General features: G+C 39.0%; 3 protein-coding genes and 1 long non-coding RNA gene across 8 annotated transcripts; all 4 read right to left on the bottom strand.

Annotated features, from left to right (window-relative positions):
• Nucleotides 1-2,575: 2,575 nt before the first annotated feature.
• Nucleotides 2,576-5,963, bottom strand: LOC118406073 (galactosylceramide sulfotransferase-like). Of its 2 annotated transcripts, none has more exons than XM_035805934.1 (3): nucleotides 5,816-5,963; nucleotides 4,591-4,722; nucleotides 2,576-4,105 (listed from the first exon to the last, which is right to left on the bottom strand). In XM_035805934.1, the coding sequence occupies exons 2-3, from the start codon at nucleotides 4,713-4,715 to the stop codon at nucleotides 2,713-2,715; spliced, it is 1,518 nt and encodes a 505-aa protein (XP_035661827.1). In that variant the 5' UTR covers nucleotides 4,716-4,722; nucleotides 5,816-5,963; the 3' UTR covers nucleotides 2,576-2,712. The 2 variants fall into 2 exon arrangements, with proteins under 2 accessions (XP_035661827.1, XP_035661826.1); XM_035805933.1 differs by lacking the exon at nucleotides 5,816-5,963 and adding an exon at nucleotides 5,773-5,783.
• A 588-nt stretch (nucleotides 5,964-6,551) lies between these two features.
• On the bottom strand, nucleotides 6,552-9,304 carry LOC118405779 (galactose-3-O-sulfotransferase 3-like). Of its 2 annotated transcripts, none has more exons than XM_035805521.1 (3): nucleotides 9,059-9,304; nucleotides 8,360-8,537; nucleotides 6,552-7,972 (listed from the first exon to the last, which is right to left on the bottom strand). In XM_035805521.1, the coding sequence occupies exons 1-3, from the start codon at nucleotides 9,066-9,068 to the stop codon at nucleotides 6,643-6,645; spliced, it is 1,518 nt and encodes a 505-aa protein (XP_035661414.1). In that variant the 5' UTR covers nucleotides 9,069-9,304; the 3' UTR covers nucleotides 6,552-6,642. The 2 variants fall into 2 exon arrangements, with proteins under 2 accessions (XP_035661414.1, XP_035661415.1); XM_035805522.1 differs by having other exon boundaries at nucleotides 8,360-8,528; nucleotides 9,059-9,300.
• A 543-nt stretch (nucleotides 9,305-9,847) lies between these two features.
• On the bottom strand, nucleotides 9,848-20,334 carry LOC118405780 (galactosylceramide sulfotransferase-like). Of its 3 annotated transcripts, XM_035805525.1 has the most exons (7): nucleotides 19,680-20,334; nucleotides 18,981-19,130; nucleotides 16,290-18,472; nucleotides 15,413-15,564; nucleotides 12,983-14,885; nucleotides 11,843-12,055; nucleotides 9,848-11,366 (listed from the first exon to the last, which is right to left on the bottom strand). In XM_035805525.1, the coding sequence occupies exons 2-3, from the start codon at nucleotides 19,124-19,126 to the stop codon at nucleotides 17,170-17,172; spliced, it is 1,449 nt and encodes a 482-aa protein (XP_035661418.1). In that variant the 5' UTR covers nucleotides 19,127-19,130; nucleotides 19,680-20,334; the 3' UTR covers nucleotides 9,848-11,366; nucleotides 11,843-12,055; nucleotides 12,983-14,885; nucleotides 15,413-15,564; nucleotides 16,290-17,169. The 3 variants fall into 3 exon arrangements, with proteins under 3 accessions (XP_035661418.1, XP_035661417.1, XP_035661416.1); XM_035805524.1 differs by lacking the exons at nucleotides 18,981-19,130; nucleotides 19,680-20,334 and having other exon boundaries at nucleotides 16,290-17,148; XM_035805523.1 differs by lacking the exons at nucleotides 18,981-19,130; nucleotides 19,680-20,334 and having other exon boundaries at nucleotides 16,290-16,424.
• Nucleotides 20,335-22,885: 2,551 nt separating this feature from the next.
• LOC118405760 lies at nucleotides 22,886-23,907 on the bottom strand. Its single transcript, XR_004829936.1, has 2 exons — nucleotides 23,474-23,907; nucleotides 22,886-23,155 (listed from the first exon to the last, which is right to left on the bottom strand). It is a non-coding gene; the product is annotated as an uncharacterized LOC118405760 (long non-coding RNA).
• Nucleotides 23,908-23,913: the final 6 nt, after the last annotated feature.

The following is a 23,913-nucleotide window of genomic DNA, read 5'->3' as shown; positions in this document are numbered from 1 at the left end:
TATTTCTGAGACTCCAGAATGTTCTTGCAGAATTGGTTGTGTGTAATTTCGATCGGAGATGTATCATTTAATTTCTCGGTACCCCAAATTTCACAGCCATATAACAGAATGGGTTTAACACAGGAATCGAATATTCTTAGTAGGCTATCGGGTGAGACTGATGAACGGGTTAGACATTTGAAGCTGTGCATGGCTTTGCGCGCTTTGTTTGACAATTGTTTTTTGGCTAATGAAAAGGTACCTGATGATGTTATGGTGATACCTAGGTAGCAATATGAAGATACGATGTCTACTCTCTCTTGTCCGAATAAAAAGTTTTGTTTTGAAAATAATCGGCCAGATTTGTTGAATATGATAATTTTTGTTTTCTTTAGATTCACTTCGAGCTTCCATTTAGTGCAGAATATGTTTAGTTTATCTAAAGCGCTTTGCAGTCCTTTTTCGGTCTCAGAGAATAAAACTACGTCGTCTGCATATAGTAAACTTGACACTAATAAATTATTGAGTGCGGGTGGAGAACATTCGGTATTATCTAACTCGTGAACAAGGTCGTTTATAAAAAGATTAAAAAGGGTAGGGCTTAGGTTGCACCCCTGTCTGACACCCTTATTGGTAACAAATGGAGGTGTTAGGCCGGATGACGTTTTGACGCATGTGCTGGGTTTTTCATACATGCATTTAATAAGACTGTAAAAGTTCCCTCCTATTCCCGAGTTGAGTAATTTGAAGCGGAGCCCTTCTCGCCAAACCGAGTCGAACGCCTTTCTAAAATCTATAAAACACGAATATAGTCGTTTGTTTTCGGATGTATATTTACTAATAAGGGTATCCATGACAAATAGGTTGTCTCTTGTTCCAAAATGTTTCCTAAAACCGGCTTGGTTGGGTGAGATTAGTTTGTATTCGTCTAAGAACTCTGTAAGGCGTGTGTTTAAAATAGAAGTGAATAGTTTTGCTAGACAACTCGTCACTGAGATCCCCCTGTAATTATTAGGGTCGTCTTTTGTACCGCCTTTATGTAAAGCCACAATGTGGCTGGTGCACCATTCGTGGGGAAAGTACCCTGCAGATAGGAACAGGTTAAAAAGTTTGACTAGTGGTTCTAATATAATGTTTGATGAGCACTTCAACATTTCATTTCGAATGAGATCACTTCCCGAAGCTTTGCCGTTTTTAAGATTAGAGAGTGCCTGTTTAACTTCAGCTTTGCTTATTGTGAAGTCTAGGGGATTATTTTCAAGATTTTTCTCTAGCTTGTATAATTCATTTTCTATGTGTGTTTCAAAGCTGCTGCGTGGTTTCGAGGTGTTTGGGTCTATGCCATAAAGCTTTTTGAAGTGCGAGTGTAGGCTTTCAGCTGGAATCGTTTCGTGATCGTCAGTTTTATCATTAGATTTGTACTCTTTAAGAAGTGACCAAAAGCCCGAAGGGTTGTTATCAGATAATGAATTTAGTTGCTTAAATATCTTTTCTTTGTGCTCTTTCTTGATTTTCCGTATAAGCCTGGTGTATTGTTTTTTCTTAACGAAATAGGATCCTCGAATATGAGGGTCGCGTGGATTTCTAGAAAGAAGCTTAGCAAGGTTTTGTAGTTCACGTCTAGCAGATAATAAACAATACGAGGAAACTATTTTCGGAAATGTGTTTTCTATTTTACTCTTTCACATCTTCTTTGACTTTGATTTTTTTTTTTTGTTTTTGCAATATACGGTAAATAAATTTTTTTCAATTGATTCATACAATGTATAGTATGTTTGAAAGCTTATTGGGGGGGGGGGCTAAAATAGGTGCACGAGCAGATGCAATCCATATAATGAATTCAACATGGCCTATGATAGATTACTATGTAAATGCAATGTTGTAAGATAAGCCTAAAACATTCAACCTCGTTATGCATTGTTTTTCAATTATCCCTTCTCCTCACAATAAATTGGGAGCTGGGTTTATAATAACAGCGAGCTGAAACGTTCGAAATATAGTTTATTGTTTTATTCATTGATGTTACATATTGAATATGATGTCAAGGGTTCTGCAATAGATACATCTAAAAATCATCAAATAAAGGAAGTTTATTATCAAGGTAATAAATATTCTTGAAGTCCCAAGTGGCAGCTCTTTTTCACTTCAATCTGGTATTACATGAGGTAAATCGTTATAATGTATAGTAGCTATATGCCTATATTACAAAGCCCCTACACAAACAAACCAACGTTATAGCCATGGTACTGAAAAAGATTCAAATTGCCACCATGCGGAATGTTCTAAAACTGCAGGCAGTGCCACTTACACATGATCCGCTATCTTCCCTCGCCCTCCCAGCACGTCACCGGAACGTAATGCGCCTGCGCGAAAAGTATAGACATGCTAAACCTTGCTAAACCCCCGGTTTACTAAAGGGCCGCATTTAAGAAAGTACGTGCGTATATAAGGGTAAAATCCCGTGTACGTTTTGCATGAAACCATGTCTCTAACATATACTGTGCAACAAGCGGGATTTCAATGCAACGTTGACCAAACCAAGCCCCAAAACACCAGGGTTCGCGCAGGCGCAGTACGTTTCGGTGACGTGCTCGCCCTCCCATCCCTGAAGAATGGAAGCTTGTTTTTGCGCGGGAAATGATTTTATCATGGTACAGATGAGCCAGGCACTCGTAAAAGGTCAAATTGCCACCATGCGAAATGTTCTAAAACTGCAGACAGCCTGACCTATAGCTACACATGATCAGCAATCTTGCCTCGCCCTCCCATCCCTGAAGGATGGAAACTTGTTTTTGCGCGGGAAATTATCTTATCATGGTACAGATGAGTCAGGTACTCGTTAAAGGTGCAATCCCTGGACACAATGTCACAAATCTCACACAACGGTTTCTCGTATAACGATTTCATCTTTGTTTTCAGTGGATCTATCGGTTTTGCTGGCTTGCCTTTGTTCTTTATACGCTGAAACGCGCGATCCCGTAGTAGCGTCATAAAACAAAACTGTCCGTATTTGACTACCGTACAGAATTCTGGCGTTATAAGAAACCTTGAGTTCCATGCCGTCTCTTCGACGACAAGACTGGATTGTTCGTCCGTTTTCTCGATATTTTCTCCGAGACAGTACGTCTGCATTCGACGATTCTGTTCCTTAAAGTGTTTGACTTCGTCCCAGAAGTTGCCTTCTTCTTTGCTGACACGATTCCAGAAACTCCTGTTGAAATGATCGTACAAAAAGTAGTCTACAACGTCCCATCTTCTGTGCATTTTGACCAAATCTTCCGATATTTCCTCTTCTTTCGCTTTGTAGTTAAACGAAAGGGATTTGAAGTACAGAATGTCTTGTAGGTCCCAACACATCATTCTCTTTAAAAGTACTAAAGATTCGTCAAAATATTCCATAATCATAGCTAAATCCATTTGTGAGGAAATATTCTTTATAAAACTTTCTATCATTGGAGGAGGTTTTGGGAAGTATACTTCTTCTTTACTTTTCATAGCTTGATCTGTTAGAGCAATCAGATCTTTCTTCCCAAACCCCAAGTCTGAAGACATGGGGTTTCTTGTCGCCATATACCCTGGGGATCTGTGATCATACTTCGCTGGATCCTTTAAGAATTGTGAAAGAGGGTTTTCACCGGTGATCTTGAAAGACTTCGCCATCCAATAAAAGTTAAACTGTGAACGCAGTTGGCCGAGTGGCTCGCGTAATAATGTGATATACATCGCGTTTGGTCCGAGCGCTTTGTCTGTTACTTCGCGATTGTACTTGGTGTGATAGGCTAGGATATCGTAATATTTTTCTTTTGGGGGTATTAATTTTTCCTTTTTGATACCGTGATGGTAGAATTCGTTGATACTTCCGTGGTTTGTGCTCTTACCCATTATGATAGACAGGTCCTTAAGATAAGCGATGCGGTGTAGGATCTGCATAAAGGTTGTCCCTCCGGTTTTGTGTGTCTTTATAAAGGCGAGTTTTGTACGTGGTACACAGCCAGGGTTATATTTTAGATCAGGCGGTTTGGGGGGTGTTTTTTCGATGGACTCGGTTGGTTTGTATGTCAGTTCTGACTGTTGGTTCATAGGCTGAGCTGAGTTGTATGTCAGTTCAGGCGCAGATGTTGCTCTTCTGAAAAAAAAAATGATAATTTTTTTTGTTATAATAGCTTATTTGTTGACGATTTGATATTGGTTTTGATATCACCATTGTTGTATAAACATGTCATCTATTGCTAATCTTTATGACACAACTTTTGTGTGCTACAAAAATATTTTCGCAAAAAAATGCTTTCCCTGTACATGTAGTCTCACCTGTATTAACGTGTGCTACAAAAACAATATTTTCGCAAAAAAATGCTTTCCCTGTAGTCTCACTAATATTATGGGCGAGTAAAATAATGTCAAACAGGTTTTCCTATCGAAAACGCTAAATTGTTAATGTTTATGAAAAAATAACAGCAAATATGCAAATACAAGCTCTAATTGATTCAATGCAGTTCTAGGTTCTGATTGGTTCCTGACAGAAGAAGAAAAAGAAAGAACACACCAGGAAAAAGCATAATAGCCTTCTTGACAAACAAAGGTACAATGTAAACACATAGAGAATATGCGTACCTTTCTCTAGAGTATACCCGTATCTGAGTCTGTCCCGTCAGTAACACGCCCATCATTATACCCAGCATCACTGTAGAGACCAGCAGCAGGCCCTGGAACAGGCAGAACGGAGGGGCTGCCTTCATGGTCAAACTGGAAGAGAGAATTCTGATGTTATTGAATGAAAGACATTTATTGTATATTTACCCTCTATGTACAGGCCATCTAAGCGTTAAGGTATTCTTTGATATAGTATAAGAAAATGGTATCTTACATCATCTACCTAAACTATTACCTGCATGTACTAGTATGGCAGGTTCAAAATTTTCTCACTTCCTAAGACAGTTGAAGATAAAAGGACACAGATGGAATCAATAATATATGATTTATGTATCTGCATAAGTAATACCAATTTCCCAATAGCGGAAATAAGGGAACGTGTTCTGTAAACAATAAAAGTGGACATTTCTTTGCCTCAGTCTTTATCAAACTGGAGCAAAGCATGACGATTTTTCGTTAGCTGGTAGTGTACGGCTTCACTGTTTAATGGCACCACCTTGCGTATTGCATCGAATATTGCAGTAGTAAATGTTAATGGCTGCTATGTCCTTTGAAAGCTGTTTATGTTGATAAGACAGTGCCCCAAGGCCGATACAACCACCCATAATTAGCCAATTGAAAAGTGTACTCATTTTCTTGGAAGGGAAGCCCATGAGAGAACTCAACCGTGTCTGACAGTAACAACACAGGTCAAACTATCGTAGAGTCAGACTTAGAAAATAGTAGAAACTGGCCAAATCTTTAGCTATATAGCTCTATCCAAGGAGGTTAAAAAACACACCCTCTTTCAACCTCCTTGCTCTATCTAAATATTTTCTACCTTGATTCGATGCCCCAAAATTAACCATGAACAAATCTCATATATCCAGTTGCTTGTCGGGTAACTCCTAATAAGTTGGGTAACCATGTATCTATACCTGTATGAAGACTACATGTATCTATTCAAAGCGTCTACTCTAGCTAATTTTACCATCAAAAGAGCTAGGACACCAGTCTTGAATACTAGCATATGCCTGTTTTTGACAGTACAAACAATAAGATACTTACTGTTATAGACGAGACAATGAGAGTATATAGAATGCTATACTTACTGTCATAGGCAAAACACTGAGAGTAGATAAAATGCTATACTTACTTACTAACTGTTATAGACGAAACAGTGAGAGAAAGAAAATGCTATACTTACTGTTATAGAGTCTGACGTACGCAAGCCACGAAAACTGGACTGATTTAGACTATAAAGAATGTGAGGTCGATGTTCTACAGTGTATAGTCAAGACCTACTTGGTATAGTCTACACCACGTAGTGGCTGATGACGTCACACAAAACCGGTTCCACTACCTAAGGCCCCCATACTAAAGAGGTCAGATTTGTGTATGAATGAAGTGTTTGGTTGGTTTAAACGCTCATGTTACACTCTTTCCCAAACTGTCTTAAACCACTGGGGAATAAACATTGGACGCATTTGGATACAGCGTCGCAACATTGGCTTAGGCTTACGTAATGTTTTCAAACCGGGGCCTGGCCCGGCAGCTTTTGGGTACGAGAAGTAAGGTATAATTTAGGAACACCAAACTACACAAGACGTAAAGAGAATAGTCGTGGGCATTATTTGTCATTTTGTGTATGTTTTTACTGCACATATAAATCAATGTAATAAAAGACGAAATATATTCTGTCCATTTAACCACAATGAAAGAACTGAATTGTTTGGAAAAGTCGTCATGGCCTTTACCTCAACTTTCTCGCATCTAAAATCGAACAAAAGTCACTTTTCTCTTAAATAATTGAAAAAAATTGAGACAATGTATTGCATCTTCATCTGCTTCCAAAAAAAAATTAGTAAAACCAAAATTCTATCGTCTTCAGACACAGACACATGCTTCATAAAACAAACTTGTTAAGAAAAAGACAAAGAGGGTTTAATTTGCACACTGAAATTATCTTTATTCGTCGTTTAATAGCTGTAGAACACCAACAATGTTCTAACATGTTAAATAATCAACGTAATGTTATCCGTCCGCTCGAAATTCTTCCTGATTTTGTCCGTTTATGGTACGACGATTATTACTTAGACTTGTATCGAAATGAGACAACTGTTTCTCGAGAAACAAGTGTGTGATGTACTCGTTCAAAGTACAGTCTTGTGATATCTTTGTGCACATTGTACAATCTGTAGCCAGTGTCTCACAGAGAGCACAGTGTGGGGAGTATTCCCGTACCACGCGACTTTTTGATCCAGGATTCGGTTTCTTTCGAATTGTATACCTCAAGTTACGGTCATACAGAAGAGACATGTAACACAGCTGTCCATATTTCAATAAAGTACAGAATTCGTACGTAACTGTGAAACTTGGGTTCCATCTACTTTCTGGTATAACCAGTACACCCTTGTTAAGAGGGTTGTCTATAGTGCAATGTTTTAATACTGAGAAATGGACTGTTTTAAAGTGAGCAGTTTCGGCTCGAAAATCGTCTCCTAGCTCCTTCACTCTCTTCCAGAAAGTTCTGTTAAAGTGTTCGTATAGATGGTAGTCCACAATGTCCCATTTGCGGTGGTTTTCAACCAGTGTTGGTGGTATGTTCTCTGTCTTGGTTTCGTATGAGAATGACAACATTTTGAAGTACAGGATATCTCTCAGTTCCCAACACATCAACCTCTTTAGCATAACCAGCGATTCGTCGTAATAATCTGTGATCATGACAAGATCCATTTCTTTAGAGATCTTTGCGATAAAGGTCTCTATTGTTGCTAAAACTGAAGCATTGGGTGGTTCTCCTGGTCGCAATGTGTCAATACTGTTTGTTATATCATCTAGAACAGTACGAGACATCCCCAAGTCTCTTGACATGGGGCTCTTTGTACCATGGCTGCCCGTCCGTCCGTGGTCATACATTCCCGGATCTTGGAGAAACTGGAACAAAGGCTGCGGCCCTGTCAACTTAAACTTCTCCGCCAGGTTGAAGAAGTTAAACTGAGACTTAAGATGACTGAGTGGCTCTCTCAGGATGGTGATGAAGACAGCGTCTTTTCCGAGTAACTTGGTGTAGTTTTCTTGGTTGTACTTAGTGTGGTAGATTAGCATATCATAGCCGTGAGCTTTAGATTGTGGTGGGAGGTAGTTTTTCGGGATAAGACCGTGCAGATAGAAGAGGTTCATACGGCCCGGGTGTGTGACTGTAGGTAGGACTACAGACAGGTTGTGAAGGTAGGCATACCGGTGGAAGATCTGCATAAGAGTTGTCCCCCCTGTCTTGTGCGTTTTTGTCAGGGCTAGCTTGGTTCTTGCTGTGCAGTTTGGTGAAGTAAACTTGTCTTTTTCAACAAAGTCACTTCGTTGCCTGGTGATGTAATAAAAAAAGTTGGTAATCATCATCAGGACATTTAGATAGCAATGACAATGATAATGACGATAATCTTTATGCTGGGCATATCCCTGCCCAACATAGCTTAATTAATGCATTTACCTTTGAATTTTAACTGTTAGTTGAATATTAGTTGAGTATTACATACGTGAAAAGTTCATCCAATAGTTCAAGAGATCTTCGCATATCTGGGTATATTGACCATTTAAATCATTCTGTGACATAATCTAGGAAAAGTCGTAAATTGCATAGGTGTTCATAAATTAGTACTAAAGCATTTATCATCATATTAAACACTTACAAACATTTTAAGAAAATAAAAAAAGAACCTTTGAACAAGAAGAAAACTCAAAAGTTGCGTACCTAAACAGATATGTTGGCATCGCCCTTCGTTGAACTTGCATAGATCTAGAAGTCCCAAGTCTCGCGGTAAATAACGTGACCATCGTGATGACAACTGTTGTGAAAACGACCAGCCATACGATGGCTTTGAACAGTTGCAGTGGTGGGGCTCTCTTTGTCATCTTCTGAGCTGATATGACTAAAAAAAAAAAGATAGAATAACATTTCTTAACTACTTCTATACACAGTATTTTTTATTGGAGTGTATGCATGAAAGATAATTCTTTGTATGCATGTTGTAGTATATATTCAGAACGACTTAGTTCTCTGACCAAAACATCAACTTAAGTAATGAAATGTAGTACATGTAACGGTGTAGAATGTATATTGTATTCAATGACAGACTACACAGAGGGAAACAGACACTTTGTTTTTTGCAAACATTATTAATTTGGTGCTAAACGCCTCATGCGTTACACATAAAACAGGTATTTGGGATTGTTAGATTATTGCTGCGAATTATGACAACTACGTACACACATACGGAATATCCTTTTAGATTAGATGAACAGGAAATCTTTATATTGCTGTCAAAAGTCTTCTGTTTATATGCGCTGGGTCACAGGTCAAAGTTGAACATCGCTTCAGCAGAGATTCTAGCCTAACAAAAAGTAAACTATTCCACATGACACATTTAACAGAGATTGATGATTTACTTACATGTTTCCATGTATGTCGAGAGAGACTGTAGATCTTGTCGGGATCGCAGGAGAATGTATTGGAGGAACGCTTTCTCTAGCCACACCACGGTAACAACATTATGGACAGTACATCATGTGTTGTCCTATAGAACGCGTACCACCAAACCGGCTTAACTACCCGCATTGGGTCAGACAAAGCATTGCAACAACAATGGTTCTGACCTAATAATGTCAGAGTGCAATATTGGTAAATGACGCTAGGTGACGCTCAAACGTGGACAGTACTGTAAACGAACGACGGCAACTATAGCTTGTGTTCTTATAGATAACTACACTCTTAAAGCATTGAGAAACGTATTCAAATTGATATGATAAAGCGCATGTTTTTTGGTATTAATTTTAAGTGTGGAATTAAAATTATTCACAAACCCACAACACACCATCTAATTGGACCATTATCAAGACACCCTCTAGGCATTAGCATAATTTACGGGTCAGTGACTGCTGCAGACAACTAACACTGGCAATCTTATAGCCGAAGGCTATATTCGGGGAAAGACTTGAGCTGTTCATAATTTTACCCCATTGCAAGTATACATAGTATACTAAACATAAAACTTATACTCCATGTTTGCGAAGAATGTACTTTGTGAAAAGATTATAGATTAACTCTTCTGCCCCCATGTTATGGTATATATTCACCACACATTATATCATAATACACCTGTTCGTTATCTGCTTCGAATTCTAATGAATCTTTATCGAAAATTAGCCCTGAGAACAAAACAAAAGCCACAGACAATACTAATGAATTCATAGAATTCCTTTATTTCAATCCAAGATTTACGTGAAACACTGTGTCAATTAAGTTCATCTATTTGTCCATGTCTTTGACACACAAAACTGTAGAATATATATTAATATTTATTGAGAAGTATTATATAATGCCACACTGGTGGGAAGGGGAAGGGGGCATTACGAGAAGATGATATCCTACAAATACAACTATTTTACACGTAATAATTATTATTATCTAAACATGAAAATCTTCCTGATTTTGTCCGTCCACAGTGTGCCGATTGCGACTGAAACTAGAATCATAGCGATTAACATAATTTTCATGTAAAATATGCGTAACATATTCACCCATGGTACAGTCAGTGGATATTCTACTACATAGGTTACAATACTGAGGTGCGTATAAGTGAGCGCTGGACAATTTCTTGTTCTTTACTTTTGGATTTCTATACCGATGGTTGCGATCCATTAAAAGAGTCATATAGCACAGTTGACCGTATTTCATTATAGTACAGAATTCCTGTGTCACTACAAACGCTTTGTTCCATTTTGTCTCCTGTATGATCAAATCTTCTTTGCCTTCGGATGCGGTCTCACTACAGTGTATTCTCACCGCCATATTTATTTTCTGAAAGTTCTCAACTTCGCGTGTGAAATCTAGCCCTATGTCTTTTTTCTTTTGTTTAAAGATTTTCACAAAGTGTTCGTAGAGGTGGTAGTCTACAGTGTCCCATTTCCGATGGTTTTCTACTAGAGTAGGGGGAACTTGTTTTTCCTTTGTTGCATACTCGAAGGAAAGGGCTTTATAGTAGAGTATATCCTTCAACTCCCAACACATAAGTCTCTTTAGCATCACCAAGGATTCGTCAAAATATTCCATAATCATAACTAAATCCATTTCTTTAGACAATTTTTTCAAGAAATCTTGAATATATCGCACAGTAGTTGTATTCAGCGGTTGCCCATGTATTCTCTGGTAAGAATGTTGTGTGATATCTACTATAATATCTCGTGGCATGCCTAGGTCATACGACATGGGACTTCTAGACCCAAGATGGCTAGGTTTACTCTTGTCATACATCTCAATGTCTTCAAGAAATTTATCGAACGGTTCTTTGCCACTTATGTTGAACCTTTGCACAAAGTTGTAAAAGTTGAACTGAGACTTTAAGTGGCTAAGAGGCTCCCTCAAGATGGTGATAAAAGATGCTTCTTGTCCGACAAGCTTGATGTACTTTTCTCTGTCATATATCGTATGGTATGTTAGCATGTCGTACTGGTGTCCTTGTAGTGGTGGTAGGTACCTATCTGGAGTGAGTTTGTGAGGGTAGAAAGTATTCATACGGCCCGGGTGGGTAACGGTTGGGAGTACCAGTGAAAGATTTTTGAGGTAAGCCAGGCGGTGTAGAATCTGCATAGTCGTGGTCCCTCCGGTCTTGTGCGTTTTGACAAGAGCCAGCTTGGTTCGTGGTCTGCATATTGGTGGGACGAATTTGGTGCTTGTTTTACTGTTAACGGTAGTTTTCGCTCTGTGGATGAGTATGTAGTATTCATTAGTACCATCAAACAATTACCAATATTTTGAGCATGTCAAATCTATTTAAACTGATAAGCCATCGAAACGTATTGTATTATCAATGACTGTGCATTATGTAATGTTCAATTCACTTTTTAAGTGATAACCCATTGTAAAAAAGTGCAGGAATACAGTATTACATACAATTGTACAAGCAGAGGTCGAACCAAACGTATATCTTCAATATCATATCAACAAACTTTAAAAATATTCGTGAAAACACAACCTTCATGTTAATGACATCTAAGACCACTTTCTGGCATATTTGCTTCATTATTTTGTATTTCTGGTGTTTTTAAAAAATACTACTACTAGAATATCGAATATTAGTATGAATTTCAAAACATTACAAACAACGTATGTCTCTACTTGTGTAAGCTTAACTTAGCGAAAAATCAATGGGTCATGGGTTTAAGAAATTGTCATTACCTCTTCAGCACAATCTCAGACGTATGATCATCCTCTCGTTGTCCCCACGTATTCCCAGGAATTTTGAATGTGTCTACTTCAAATTTTCTCAGCTCACTTCGGTCAGTGCTGCAGCTCTTACTGTCCCTTGTTAATAACATCACGAAGCACATACAAATGATGATTGCAAAGAGGATCATCACTTGCCGACGTAGCCGGATCGCCATGGTGTCGCTATGGAAAAAAAGCAGATGACATTATAATGAAAGTATGTCCCCTATACACCTTTCTCACGCGGCGGCCATCACAGATTGAAGACGAGGTCAATGAGGCAAACAGACAAAACTTATTTCTAAAATCAGCTCCCATTTAGTTTTTCCCCTGGCCACACAAATTTTTACAATATAAGATCAAATAATAAATATTATAACCAGTGTTATGCAGCGAAATATGTAGCAATTTAGACTCGTGTACTGATCCCATAGTCCCTTAAGAGATGCAAAATAAAAACATAATAATGCAAATATTGACGGACTTGCAGCCATTCTCTTATTGGTCAATTTTCTAATTTCCACGCTGTCATTGGTTGAACTACTAATTATGATGGACAGTCTTTTGTTTGCCTCATTGAACTCGTTTTAGATCTATCATGGCCGCCGCGTGAGAAAGGTGTATGAAGACTGTCCCCCGAGCAAAAATGCCCCCCGTGAAAGAAGTGTCAGCCATGCAGACGTACTCCCATTGGCAAGGACTCTAATCAACTTAAGTAAGCTCCGGCTCTATCTGAATACAATGTGCCTGACACCGCCTAACTTTATTTGGTTACATAACAGATTTCATGGGCGATAAAACACTTTGTTATTTGTTCTTTTATATCTTTTTCTTGGCGTGTCTATTGCCCTACATTTATGACGAACATATTTACGATGAAGGGAGTGGAATGTCTAATACATATAGGGAAGACATGGGTTTGGTGAATGCCATATTGTTTTACAAATTACACGTTACGTAATACACCACACGTGGAATTCTTTTTGAAAAAAAGCCGGTTGCTCATACATCCATAAATCTATCTAAAGAAATAAGACCCATTCTGGAGTTTAGGTCTCCTTTAATCCTTTAACTGTGGCATAATGCACTGTGTATGGAGTGGAGACATACCTTGTAAATTTACCCCTCACAGTGGAAGTTATCCGTCCATGGTAGTGTGTCACGTTGTTGTCAATACGCCATCTTTAATGATCAGACAACTGTAACGTGTAAGTTGATCAACCAGTTCTGTGGCTCTTTTAAAGGTCGGTGCGATGAACTATGACCTCTTTGTCACCTAGTGACATTTGTTCAAATTACTGGGGGAGGGCGGCTAAAGTCATCACAGTGTTAAAGTTCAGTGACATGCTTTCTTTGAAAAATAACTCCCGCTGGCTATTTGCATGTGTCAATGTAATGTCAAATAATACAGTAACGTTACAGTGTTTGAAAAAAACTTGTCATTTTAGTTCTGGGGTCAATACACTAACTAATAAGATGCTTTCCATCAAACCGTTGAAATTGCCACACACATTTTAGGGGTTATGTCACCACCTTTTATTCAAAGTATTTATCAGCAGAAAACGTTCTCTCACTCCAAGATGAAAGCTAATTGCCCCCCCCCTCACACGCCATGCTATAAGATTCCCTTATCGTTTGAAAATATATATATTTCATATTTTTCCCAAATAATGTTCTTAAACTTTCCAATATTAGGCAGTATCACGAATAATCATTAAACTCGACTTCACGCTGGCCCCTACCAGTTCGCTTATGCGGACTAAAGCTCGTGTGGAAATGTGATATGTGCTTCTCAAAAAACAAGTGTGCGATGTACTCATTCAACGTGCAATCTCGCGAGATTTCATCACACAGGGCACAGTACCGTTTGGAATACAAAACTCCTTCTTTCACCTCAGTTTTTGATGGCGATTCCGGGCCCTTTTTCGAGTTGTAACGTATGTTGCGGTCTCTTAGAAGAGTCATGTAACACATCTGTCCCAGTTTCATCAGAGTACAAAGCTCGTGCGTCACGATAAATGGCGGATTCCATCTGCTTTCCGGTATGACCAACGCACCATTGTTTCTGGGATCGTTAACACTGCAATGCTGTTGAACTTTCAAGTTCAACTCTTTAAAATGCGTAGCTTCGTCTGTAAAATCTTTTCCTATCTGATCAACTCTACGCCAGAAACTTTTGTTGAAATAGTCATAGAGGTGGTAGTCTACAATATCCCATCTTTTGTGGTTCTCGACGGAAGATGTTGGTACTTTTTGGTCCTTTCCTTTGTAAAGGAATGCAAGAGTTTTGTAATAAAGAATATCTTGCATGTCTAAACACATTAATCTTTTGAGCATGACGAGACCTTCATCAAAGTACTCAGTGATCATAACAAGGTCAAAATCTTGGTCAATATTGAGAATCAAATTCTCAATGATACTCATTGCCGTTTTGTTGGTTGGTTGGCCAGGTTGCCATTTCATAGCTTGTTCTGTAAGTTGTTTCAAGACGTTAAGACCCATGCCCAAATCGGCTGACATAGGATTCCTCGTTCCTAGGTAACCAGGCCTTTTCTTATCGTACGCACCCGGGTTTTCTAGAAACCTCAACAATGGGTATTTTGTATCTTTGATCTTGTAGCGTTTAGCTAAATCGTAGAAGTGGAACTGCGACTTGAGATGGCTTAGAGGCTCGCGTAAGATTGTGACGAAAAACGTGCCATTTCCTAAGAGGTTTGTTAAGACGTCTCGCTTGTAAACAAAGTGGTAAGTAAACATGTCGTAATGATCTCCTTGTGGTGGTAGACATTTTTCCTTCTTGAGTCCTCCAGGATAGAAGGCGTTTATGCTTCCACGGTTTGTTTGAATAGGAATTACCAAAGACAGGTTTCTTAGGTAAGCAAAGCGGTGTAGAATCTGCATCAGTGTTGTCCCTCCTGTCTTGTGAACTTTTGCAAGAGCTAGCTTGGTCCGCCTGGTACAGCTTGGAGGAACAAACTTGGCGTTGGTAGATGTGTTTTGAATAAACTCGGATCTAAAGATGGAAATAAAAGGTTTTGAGTAACAATTTTCTGTGCAATAAAGTTTGCTTCTAATTGTAAAGACGTTAACCTTGCCTTATCTTCCTTCCTCGCTTGATATGATTCTTTTACTTTTTATCTGTCCTAAATATCTTTAAAATGTGATAATAATACGTAGATACTGTCTAAGGGAAGAAAGGCATTCAGGTCTATAGAATCTCAGTCTGTGCTCGTGAAGTTCTTAATATGTAATATACAATGTACTTTTTCCTTGGCCCATGGGTTACATACTAGTTTCACCACATTGTCAGATCGTCACAGTACGTTTCGCCATATGGCAAGTCGTTTCGCCGCACGCAAGTGATGGTAGGAATAGAATTCTAAATGCTATTTCGCTATCTTGAGAAATTACAGCATTCAAATGCTGCGAAAGGGCTTGTGGCATGTGGCGGAACGATTGTGGCAACTTACGAACTGACAATGTAGTGAACGTTTGAAATGAAATTTATCACTATACAATTGTTTATTCGTAGAAATGTACCTTCTATGTACGTTGCTAGATGTGTACTGTACCACCATCCTATCTTTGCTGTGGCGTTGGAACAGAATCGCACCATACAACAATACCGTGACGATAGCTAACACCAGCATGCCACGGAATAGTCGGAAAATTGGCACTCCTTCCATTGTAGTCTGTATAAAAGAATTATCAGTAATTATAACAAAAAGTTTCAATGCACCTACCTCTCCAGACCAGATACTAATTGAAAATACGGAGTGATTGAACAGATGGACAATTAATAGAAAGTTGTTTAACAATATAAATAAACAACCCTGACAAGGTATTCTTGAGTTATACTATTCACAGCAGACACAAAAACAAACACAAACGCCAGACAGAAAATCACCTCGTGGCGAAAGTAAATACATCCCAACACGCAAGCCCACAATGTGACTGTGCAAAACAGGTACTACATTGCATATATTGGGTTTATGTTTTAGCGATTCATTTAAATTTATTTATTGGTTTGGCTGTTCAGCACGCACAGCCAGGGCTGTTACTAGCAACTAGCCTGTGGCTATTACAAAGGGCTAGCCCTGCTGACAAAAATAGAGACAATACAAATGAAATTTGACAAGGACAGGATACTCATCAGAAGTACATCGAAAAAAAAGAAGTTGTATATACATGGTGTAAGTATCTACGATGCAATCTACAACTGTTATTGTTTATTCAGATTTCAGAATAACATAAAAATCGAGAGGTCAGGGTCAGTGTATACACATAAGTTGTATGGATAAGGGTCACCTAAACATTCCCATTCCCAGAGTTTTCTTTCATTCAAAATTGCTTAATTTTTGTTTTGCATCAAATATGATAAAGTTCCTTCAAATAATGATCATATTTAGAAACTTACACAGAATTATGGGCTCCCGCAAGTGTTGATTACTGCTCCAGGCGGATTGATCTCTGTTGTGAAGCTGTCCACGTTGGTGTGTCACAACCCGTCCGCCATCTTTGTTATGGTTCCACGCCACACTGTACTTGTTGGGCCAGTCGAACTACTTTTTACTGCGCAAGCGTTAAAAGTCTTGACCTGACCTTTACCTACAGTCGGAACAACCTTCGACAACAAACATTGCGATATAGGACTCTAACTTATCTTTCCCTACTTATCAACCTATTATTAAACTATTGAATGCAATTTCCACCGGATATTCAGTCATCGTTTGGACTACTCTCCTCCTACGGTTACACAGATTCTGACCACTTACTAAGCTAAATCTCTTAATCTGAACATGTTAATGTGTGTTAATGTGTGATTTTTCTACATGCTTATTTTGATCTGAACCATAGCAAAAGAACTGATGTTAAATGATTTAGTAATCTTCAAATGAAAAAAATATCGATAACTCGCTTTTGTGCAAAGTGTTTATTTTTGTGTGATTTTGCATTCATTAATATGGTATTTCAACTGCCCCTAGGTAATCAAATAACACATGGAAGTACGTGTTTGTCAAAACCTTTTAGTATTGATTGTACTTAGTCGTTAAAGTTGCAGTCACAATATGTATATACCATAGTGTTCCATCAACCTGCAGTACCCAGCATATCCGTTGGTTGTCTCTGCAATCTTATACTTTTCGTTTCACCTGTGCCTGCGAGCAAATATTACAACAAAGAAAAATATAATAACGTTTAAAGACTGACTTTATTAGATAAACGTTTGTTTTAATAACTATTTCATATATTATTATGAACTATAAAATTGTATAAAGTTTATCACAGGAAAGATCTCAGTGAAACATTCTGTCAAATTCCCCCCTCGTTGAGTGACCACTGGGGTAAAAACTTGACGAAAAATGAGAGATCGACTTCTCAAAAAACAGATGTGTGACGTACTCGTTTATCGTACAATCTCGCGAGATTTCATCACAGAGTGCACAGTATCGTTCAGAATAAAGATCTCTCCGACTATCGCGAGATTTCGCTTCAAATTTGTGGTCGCTTGCCTTTCTGTAACGTATGTTACGGTCCCGTAAAAGGGTTATGTAGCACATTTGCCCAAATTTCAAGAAGGAACAAAATTCGTGTGTGACTGTGAACTTGGGATTCCATTTTGTTTCTTCTATCGTCAAAACGCGTTGATAGTTAGAATCATCCACACTACAGTGTTCCTGCACTTTTAGATTTACATATTTGAAGTGAGCGATTTCTGCGTTGATGTCGTCTTCGCCCATTTCCGATACTTTCTTCCAGAGCGTTCTGTTAAAGTGTTCGTAGAGTTCGTAATCAACAAGGTCCCACTTGCGATGAATGTTCACCAAATGTGAAGGAATCTCAGTCTCTTTTGCAGCATATTTCAACGCAAGCATTTTGTAGTACAGGATATCTTGTAGTTGCCAACACATCAACCTCTTCAGCACGACTAGCGACTCGTCGAAGTACTCCATGATCATCACCAGATCCATCTCTTTGGAAACCTTGTGTAGAAACGACTGTATCTCTTCAACTGCTGAAGCATCCATTGGTTGACCTGGTAGCCTATCCATAGCCTGCTTTGTTAATCTGACTAAACTGTTTGTATCCATTCCTAGATCCCCCGCCATAGGGTTTCTAGTACCACGATACCCTGGCTTCCTGTGGTCATATTCTCCCGGGTTTTCTAGAAACTTTACTATCGGATCAGGCCCTTTTATCTTATAATGCTTAGCCATCCAATAGAAGTTGAACTGGGACCTAAGATGACTCAACGGCTCCCGTAAGATGGTAACAAACGTTGTCCTATTTCCGAGTAAATTTGCTATAGTCGTGTGATTGAAATAGCTATGAAATGTGAACATGTTGTAATGGTCCCCTTGTGGAGGTAGGTATTTGTCAGGTTTAGGCCATCTTGGGTAGAATAGGTTAATACTACCTCTGGCCGGTGCAATAGGGACAACTATAGACAGATTTTTCAGGTAGGCGTTGCGGTGTAGGATCTGCATAAGCGTTGTCCCACCAGTCTTGTGGAGTTTTGCCAGGGCTATGTTGGTTTTGGGGGTACAGGTAGGTGGGATATACTTCACATTGCTGTCTGTATCCGTGGAAGACTGTGATCTGACAAAAACAACACAGAAGTTAGTCTCCCGAGTACCTACTACGGTTCAATTGAGTTGAATCTTCAGACAATAATTCATATTTAAAAGAAAATAATGGCCGCTGTGACTACCGGCCTTAGAGTTAGCTTTCACTTGGTACAATTTGGAGACATTAATATCTATTATGACTGGCCTAACAAGCAAGACCATTTGCAAAATAGTCAGCAAAGAATGGACAAGTGCACTTGTATGATGTGTGCATGTGTGTATTGTGACTGTATGTATGTGTATGTGTGTGTGTGTGTGAGAGAGAGACAGAGAGACAGACAGAGAGAGAGACAGACAGAGACACAGAGAGAGAGACAGAGACACACACAGAAACAGAGAGACACACACGCACACACACAGAGACAGACAGACACACACACACACAGACACGGAGAGAGACAGAGAGTGAGAGAGAGTGTCTGTCTGTCTGTCTGTCTGTCTGTACCTTTTGTGTTTGGTGATAACAATTTCTTCGTTACCTAATTGTGTTACAATCCGGATTGTGGAGAGGGACTCTTTTGTTGCTGCTGTAAGTAGTAAACAGGAGAACGCCGTACAACGTCAGAAGAATCACAGCTATGAGTATCAATCCGCAGAACTGCCGAATGACGGACCCTCTCTCCATGTTTCTAGAGCAACCATTGAGAAAAATAAAGTCAGATATGGTTATCCAATATGATTTAAAAGTCTATGATTCTGCTCTTAAATGTTTCAGATCTTATTTTTGATGTCCTGTAGCAAATCATTCATCGTTAATTGAAATGAAATTAGATAATGTAGGTACTTGAAGTTGGCTTATACATTATTTATTCGACACCATAACATTAAGGACTAGTTCTGCTAAAGAATATTAGTAAATCATGCATACTCAAGAAAAATGAATATTAGATAGCTATTTTACATAGTTTATAGACAGATTTTATTCAACACCGAAGATATTCATAGTCTTACTTCTTAATATAGTCTGAAATAATCATTCAAGATTTTTATACGGCTTTCATTTGAGTCCAAGTTTAAATGGCGTTTCAAGCGACGTTTAAAGGTACTGCAAATGGTGCAAAAAAGTTTGTATACAGTGTACAATTACAACATGCCTTGTAGTATTATCTATAGAAAAATTATCCAAACGCAATCAGTCAATACATTTTTTCATGTGTTTTCCTTACGTACGTACATACCTGCTCTAGTTTCAGTCACATGTACGCAATCACCAGTTGAAGTGGTTCTACTTTCAAGAAGTCACAGGCATCAATGACATGATTATTCATAATCAGGGTAATGTCAAAACGCAAACCTAAAATGTTAATTGGCTGTGCCATGTATATGCAAACTTGCCCATCTATATACAAAACGCCAATGTGGGCGCCATGTTTAATCGTAGCTAGACATCTGTGCTAGAGTACATGTCGCTCTCCCGGTTGGACGACTTTTCCCGCGGTGGTTACGTCACTTCAAAGAGTTGACTTCAAACTACAGTTCATTGACCCTTTCGCTATATCGTGGGGGCCATGTTTAATTGCAGCTGACACCTGTGTTTGAGTACAGGTCGTCCTTCCGATTGGACGACTTTTCCCGCGGTGATTACGTCACTTCATCAAAGAGTAGACTTCAAACTACAGTTCACTGACCCAAAGGTTATGTCTTCGCAAATAAGCTTGCATCAATTATTCTGAATTATTTAGACTTAGAAGGGTACCCTTACTTTGCGCAATTATTAAGGAGAGGGTTGGACTACGTCTTCCAATACCTTGCCCTTGTATCTCATTTGCACTTGAGACACCGGTGCGGCACTGCGGGGTTCGAAAGATACAGAATTTCAGAAATAAAGAACGAATTTTCTTATACATTGTGTATTTTGTTATCATACCTTTATGTATTTCGCAATATCTAAATATAAAAAAAATCGGAGAAAATAACACAACAGTGCCGCAATGAACGAACCCCGCAGTGTCACACCGGTGCCCCAAGTGCAGTGAGATACCACCTTTTAAGACAAAATGGATAACACCCCACCGTCCCCACTGACTCAAAAAGGCCACCGTACTACCTTTGCGTACTATAGTAAACCCTTTATGACTTTAAAAACACTTTGCTTTTATACGTACTTACTTATCTTTTTATCTGCGTTTTATACCATCTATGCTCTAGGGTGCATTAAAATGTTCCATAGAGTAGGTGTGTGTAGATCTTGGTGTATGATTTTAAAGCGTAACGGAAGTTGGTTACCGTTAAGTGTTGATTTCAGCTCGTTTGATGTTACCGCTAGAGGATTCCACTGCATAAAACCGCATTATATAAAACACGAGAGACGCTCTTATGTAGAATCAATGTAAACAAGACACAGGTTTCCGTCAGATAGATACTTTTCTATTCCCCAACCAATCATTCACAGCCGTAATTATTTAGCGTAATTCTTTTTTTTTTTTACAAATTAAGACAGAACGATTTTATTAGCCGAGACATTGATTGCGTTGTAAGCCTTGTCAATCACATAATTTCCATCCGTTTCAATAAAACACGTGGTTTACAAATTTCAATATCTTTCAACTCTCTCAGTATGCTTGGTTAGGTAAATATGAAGTTTCGTCATCGATTTTTTTTCAGATATAAGCTGCACTGGCACATAGTAAAAGCACACATTACAACAATGAGAATATATAGTATATATTACATACATGATATAAAAATGAAACATAGCAACATAGCAATCTACATATAACACTACCTTATACTATACGCTCTGTCAAAATGCTCTAGAGCTCTCAAATGTAAAGTAACTTAATAGCCAGAGTACCATCCGGATAGTAGTTCGCTCTGACGTTTATTATACACTATATACAGTCGCTTCTCGCTCCAGCTTTTATTATACACAACATGCAGTCGCTTCTCTACTATTCAAAAGCGAACACAGGAGCGAACTACTATACGGATGGTACCCATTTTAGTAACTTTATATATGAACGAGAAAATGGAATTTTTGCTGCGATAACCCTCAAATGCTTCTAGGCAGTCACGGGCAGTCGTGCCAGTCAGATCAAAATCAATGAATATACTGGTCTATTCTAGCACGCTAATACAAATCTATACGACCGTCCACATCTTATCAAGGTACGTCCCTTCAGCAGCTAAAGATACATTGTATGCCACACCAGTCAAAGGAATCATAGAACGTTATTGTACATCTGTGCAATTCTATATAAATTAGATGCCCACATCAACAAAGCAACATTGCTCAGATATTGTGTATTTGCCAATAATTCTCTTCGCCAATGGCGATAGAGTATGTTTTTGTTTGACTTGGGTCTGTATGTAGGTCAACAGCATATAACTCGAGAAATTGTGGATGGAACTTTGTGATTTTTGGTAGGTGTGTAGCGGTTGTCGAAAGGAATGCCAAGTTCGAAAACGGTTTACCTGGCGTTTTCCTACGGTACTGCAGCGAGCTTGGTATGTTTTTTGCAGTTTGTTTTGGGCAGCATAAGTCAAAATCTAGCTGGGCGATTTTCAAGAAACTTGGTAGGTGTGTAGCGGTTTTGGAGAGGAAGGTCAAGTGCGAAAATGGTTTACCTGGCTCTTACCTACGGCGCTGTAGCGGGATTTGTATGTAAGTGCATTTGTCTGTAAGCAAGATAACTCGAGAACCCTTGAATGGATCCTGATGATATTTGGTAGGTGGGTGGGGGTCAAGAAAACGAAGGTCAAGTTCGATAATGGGCCCCCTAGTAACTGCCTAAGGTACTGCAGCAAAACTTTTATTTTTGACACTTCGTGTTTTGGATATGCTGTGGTCATGATTTTTGAGTGGTAGATAGCCCTTGGGGCAGAGAGTAAGTGCTGTGAGTTTGGACCCCCTAGCGGCTTTTTGGGAACTGCAGGCACCGATTTCCTTTCAAACTTTGAACGAGAATAACTCGAGAACGTGTTGACGGATCATCAGGATTTTTTGGTATGTAGATAGAATGAGTACTTAAAATAATAATCTACATGGAAAGATGCATTTAATTGTAATCAGTGGCCAATTAACAGAAATAAACTGTTTTGTATATACATGTATCTCACTTGACCTATATCTATGGACACATCTGTTTGACAGATGTTTTTGCTGGAGGAAACACTGACAAGCCGTGAGCTGGACACTGAAAAGCTTGAAATTCTGATTGACCAGGGGTGCTATCAGGTCATCTTGTACAATTAGGTCTTGTTTTGGTAGCATTTGTGGGGTTTGGGGGTAGGTACTATTTAGTAATACATGAATAAGACCTTAAAGTCTTAAATAAAGGCATGATTTAGTAATACATGAATAAGACCTTAAAGTCTTGAATAAAGGCATGATTATTTGGCGAAGAGATGGGTTCGTTGAACTCTAGTTCCTCTTGTTTTCAGCTGCAAGGTTTTTACTGATTTCGAACACATCAGATGACTTTTCTGCTATGACTTTCTGGAAGTGTTCTACATTTGTGTGGAGCTGCGATACGATTTAATACTAGTACTGTTGAGTAAGCCACTCGTATCTCTCTTCCAGTTGTTCATTTTCGTGCTCTGCCTGTGTACATCTTCTCTTGTAGTTTTTGAGGTCTTTTTGTGCCTGCTTTAGCTTTGTGAAGCACACCTCCATCCTCTCATCTTGATGATCTTCAGCAACTAAGGCCATATCCTAAAAATAAAGAACATAAAAGAATAAATAAAAAAATGCTTTAAAAATCATACAATTATGCATCTATCCCCTTGCAATATCATGGTAAAATAACGGTAAGTATGCCTTTTTTGTCCTCCACATACATAAAATATTCCTCTACAAGAACTTTGTAGAATCACTAGAGTAGAAGAACAAAATGATTAGCATATGCCATGTTCGAAATGCGAAACTAGCATAAAAATCTGAATGTACTGTTATGCAGTACTAAGATTTGTATGGACAACAGGCTTGTAAACAGGCCTGTAACGTCAAACAGTGAGGCGTAGGCACACTCACTCACTCACGGCCCGTAACCTCAGTGGTCGTAGGGGCTCCCCGACATCCAGTAGCAGTGATCCGTGCCCATCTCGCTCTGTCCTCTGCCCCTCTGATGAGCTGTTCAGTGCTTAGGCCAGTCCATGTCTTGATATTGTCCAGCCACGTCTTCCTTGGCCTATTCGTAGGCAGCCTATTTTTATTTCCCGTAATTCGTAGGGAAAACCATCTTATGAATATCTGCGTAATTCGTAGCGAGGTGACCAAATTTAGCGTAATTGCCATCCTTGATTTTGCGTAATACGTAGGGCGTTCTTCTGACTTCAGCGTAAATCATTGTCGGGACCCCCCATGCAGACCCTCCCGCGGAAGTTTCTGTCCGCACGAAGCCCCCAGCGCCGAGCGCGGAAGAAGGGGCATTTGCCGGACGTTCCGGAAAATATCTCATCGAGTTTAGCACC

This window comes from Branchiostoma floridae, chromosome 18, assembly GCF_000003815.2.
Source record: "Branchiostoma floridae strain S238N-H82 chromosome 18, Bfl_VNyyK, whole genome shotgun sequence".
NCBI lineage: Eukaryota > Metazoa > Chordata > Leptocardii > Amphioxiformes > Branchiostomatidae > Branchiostoma > Branchiostoma floridae.
This window is presented reverse-complemented; position numbering and strand designations above follow the sequence as displayed.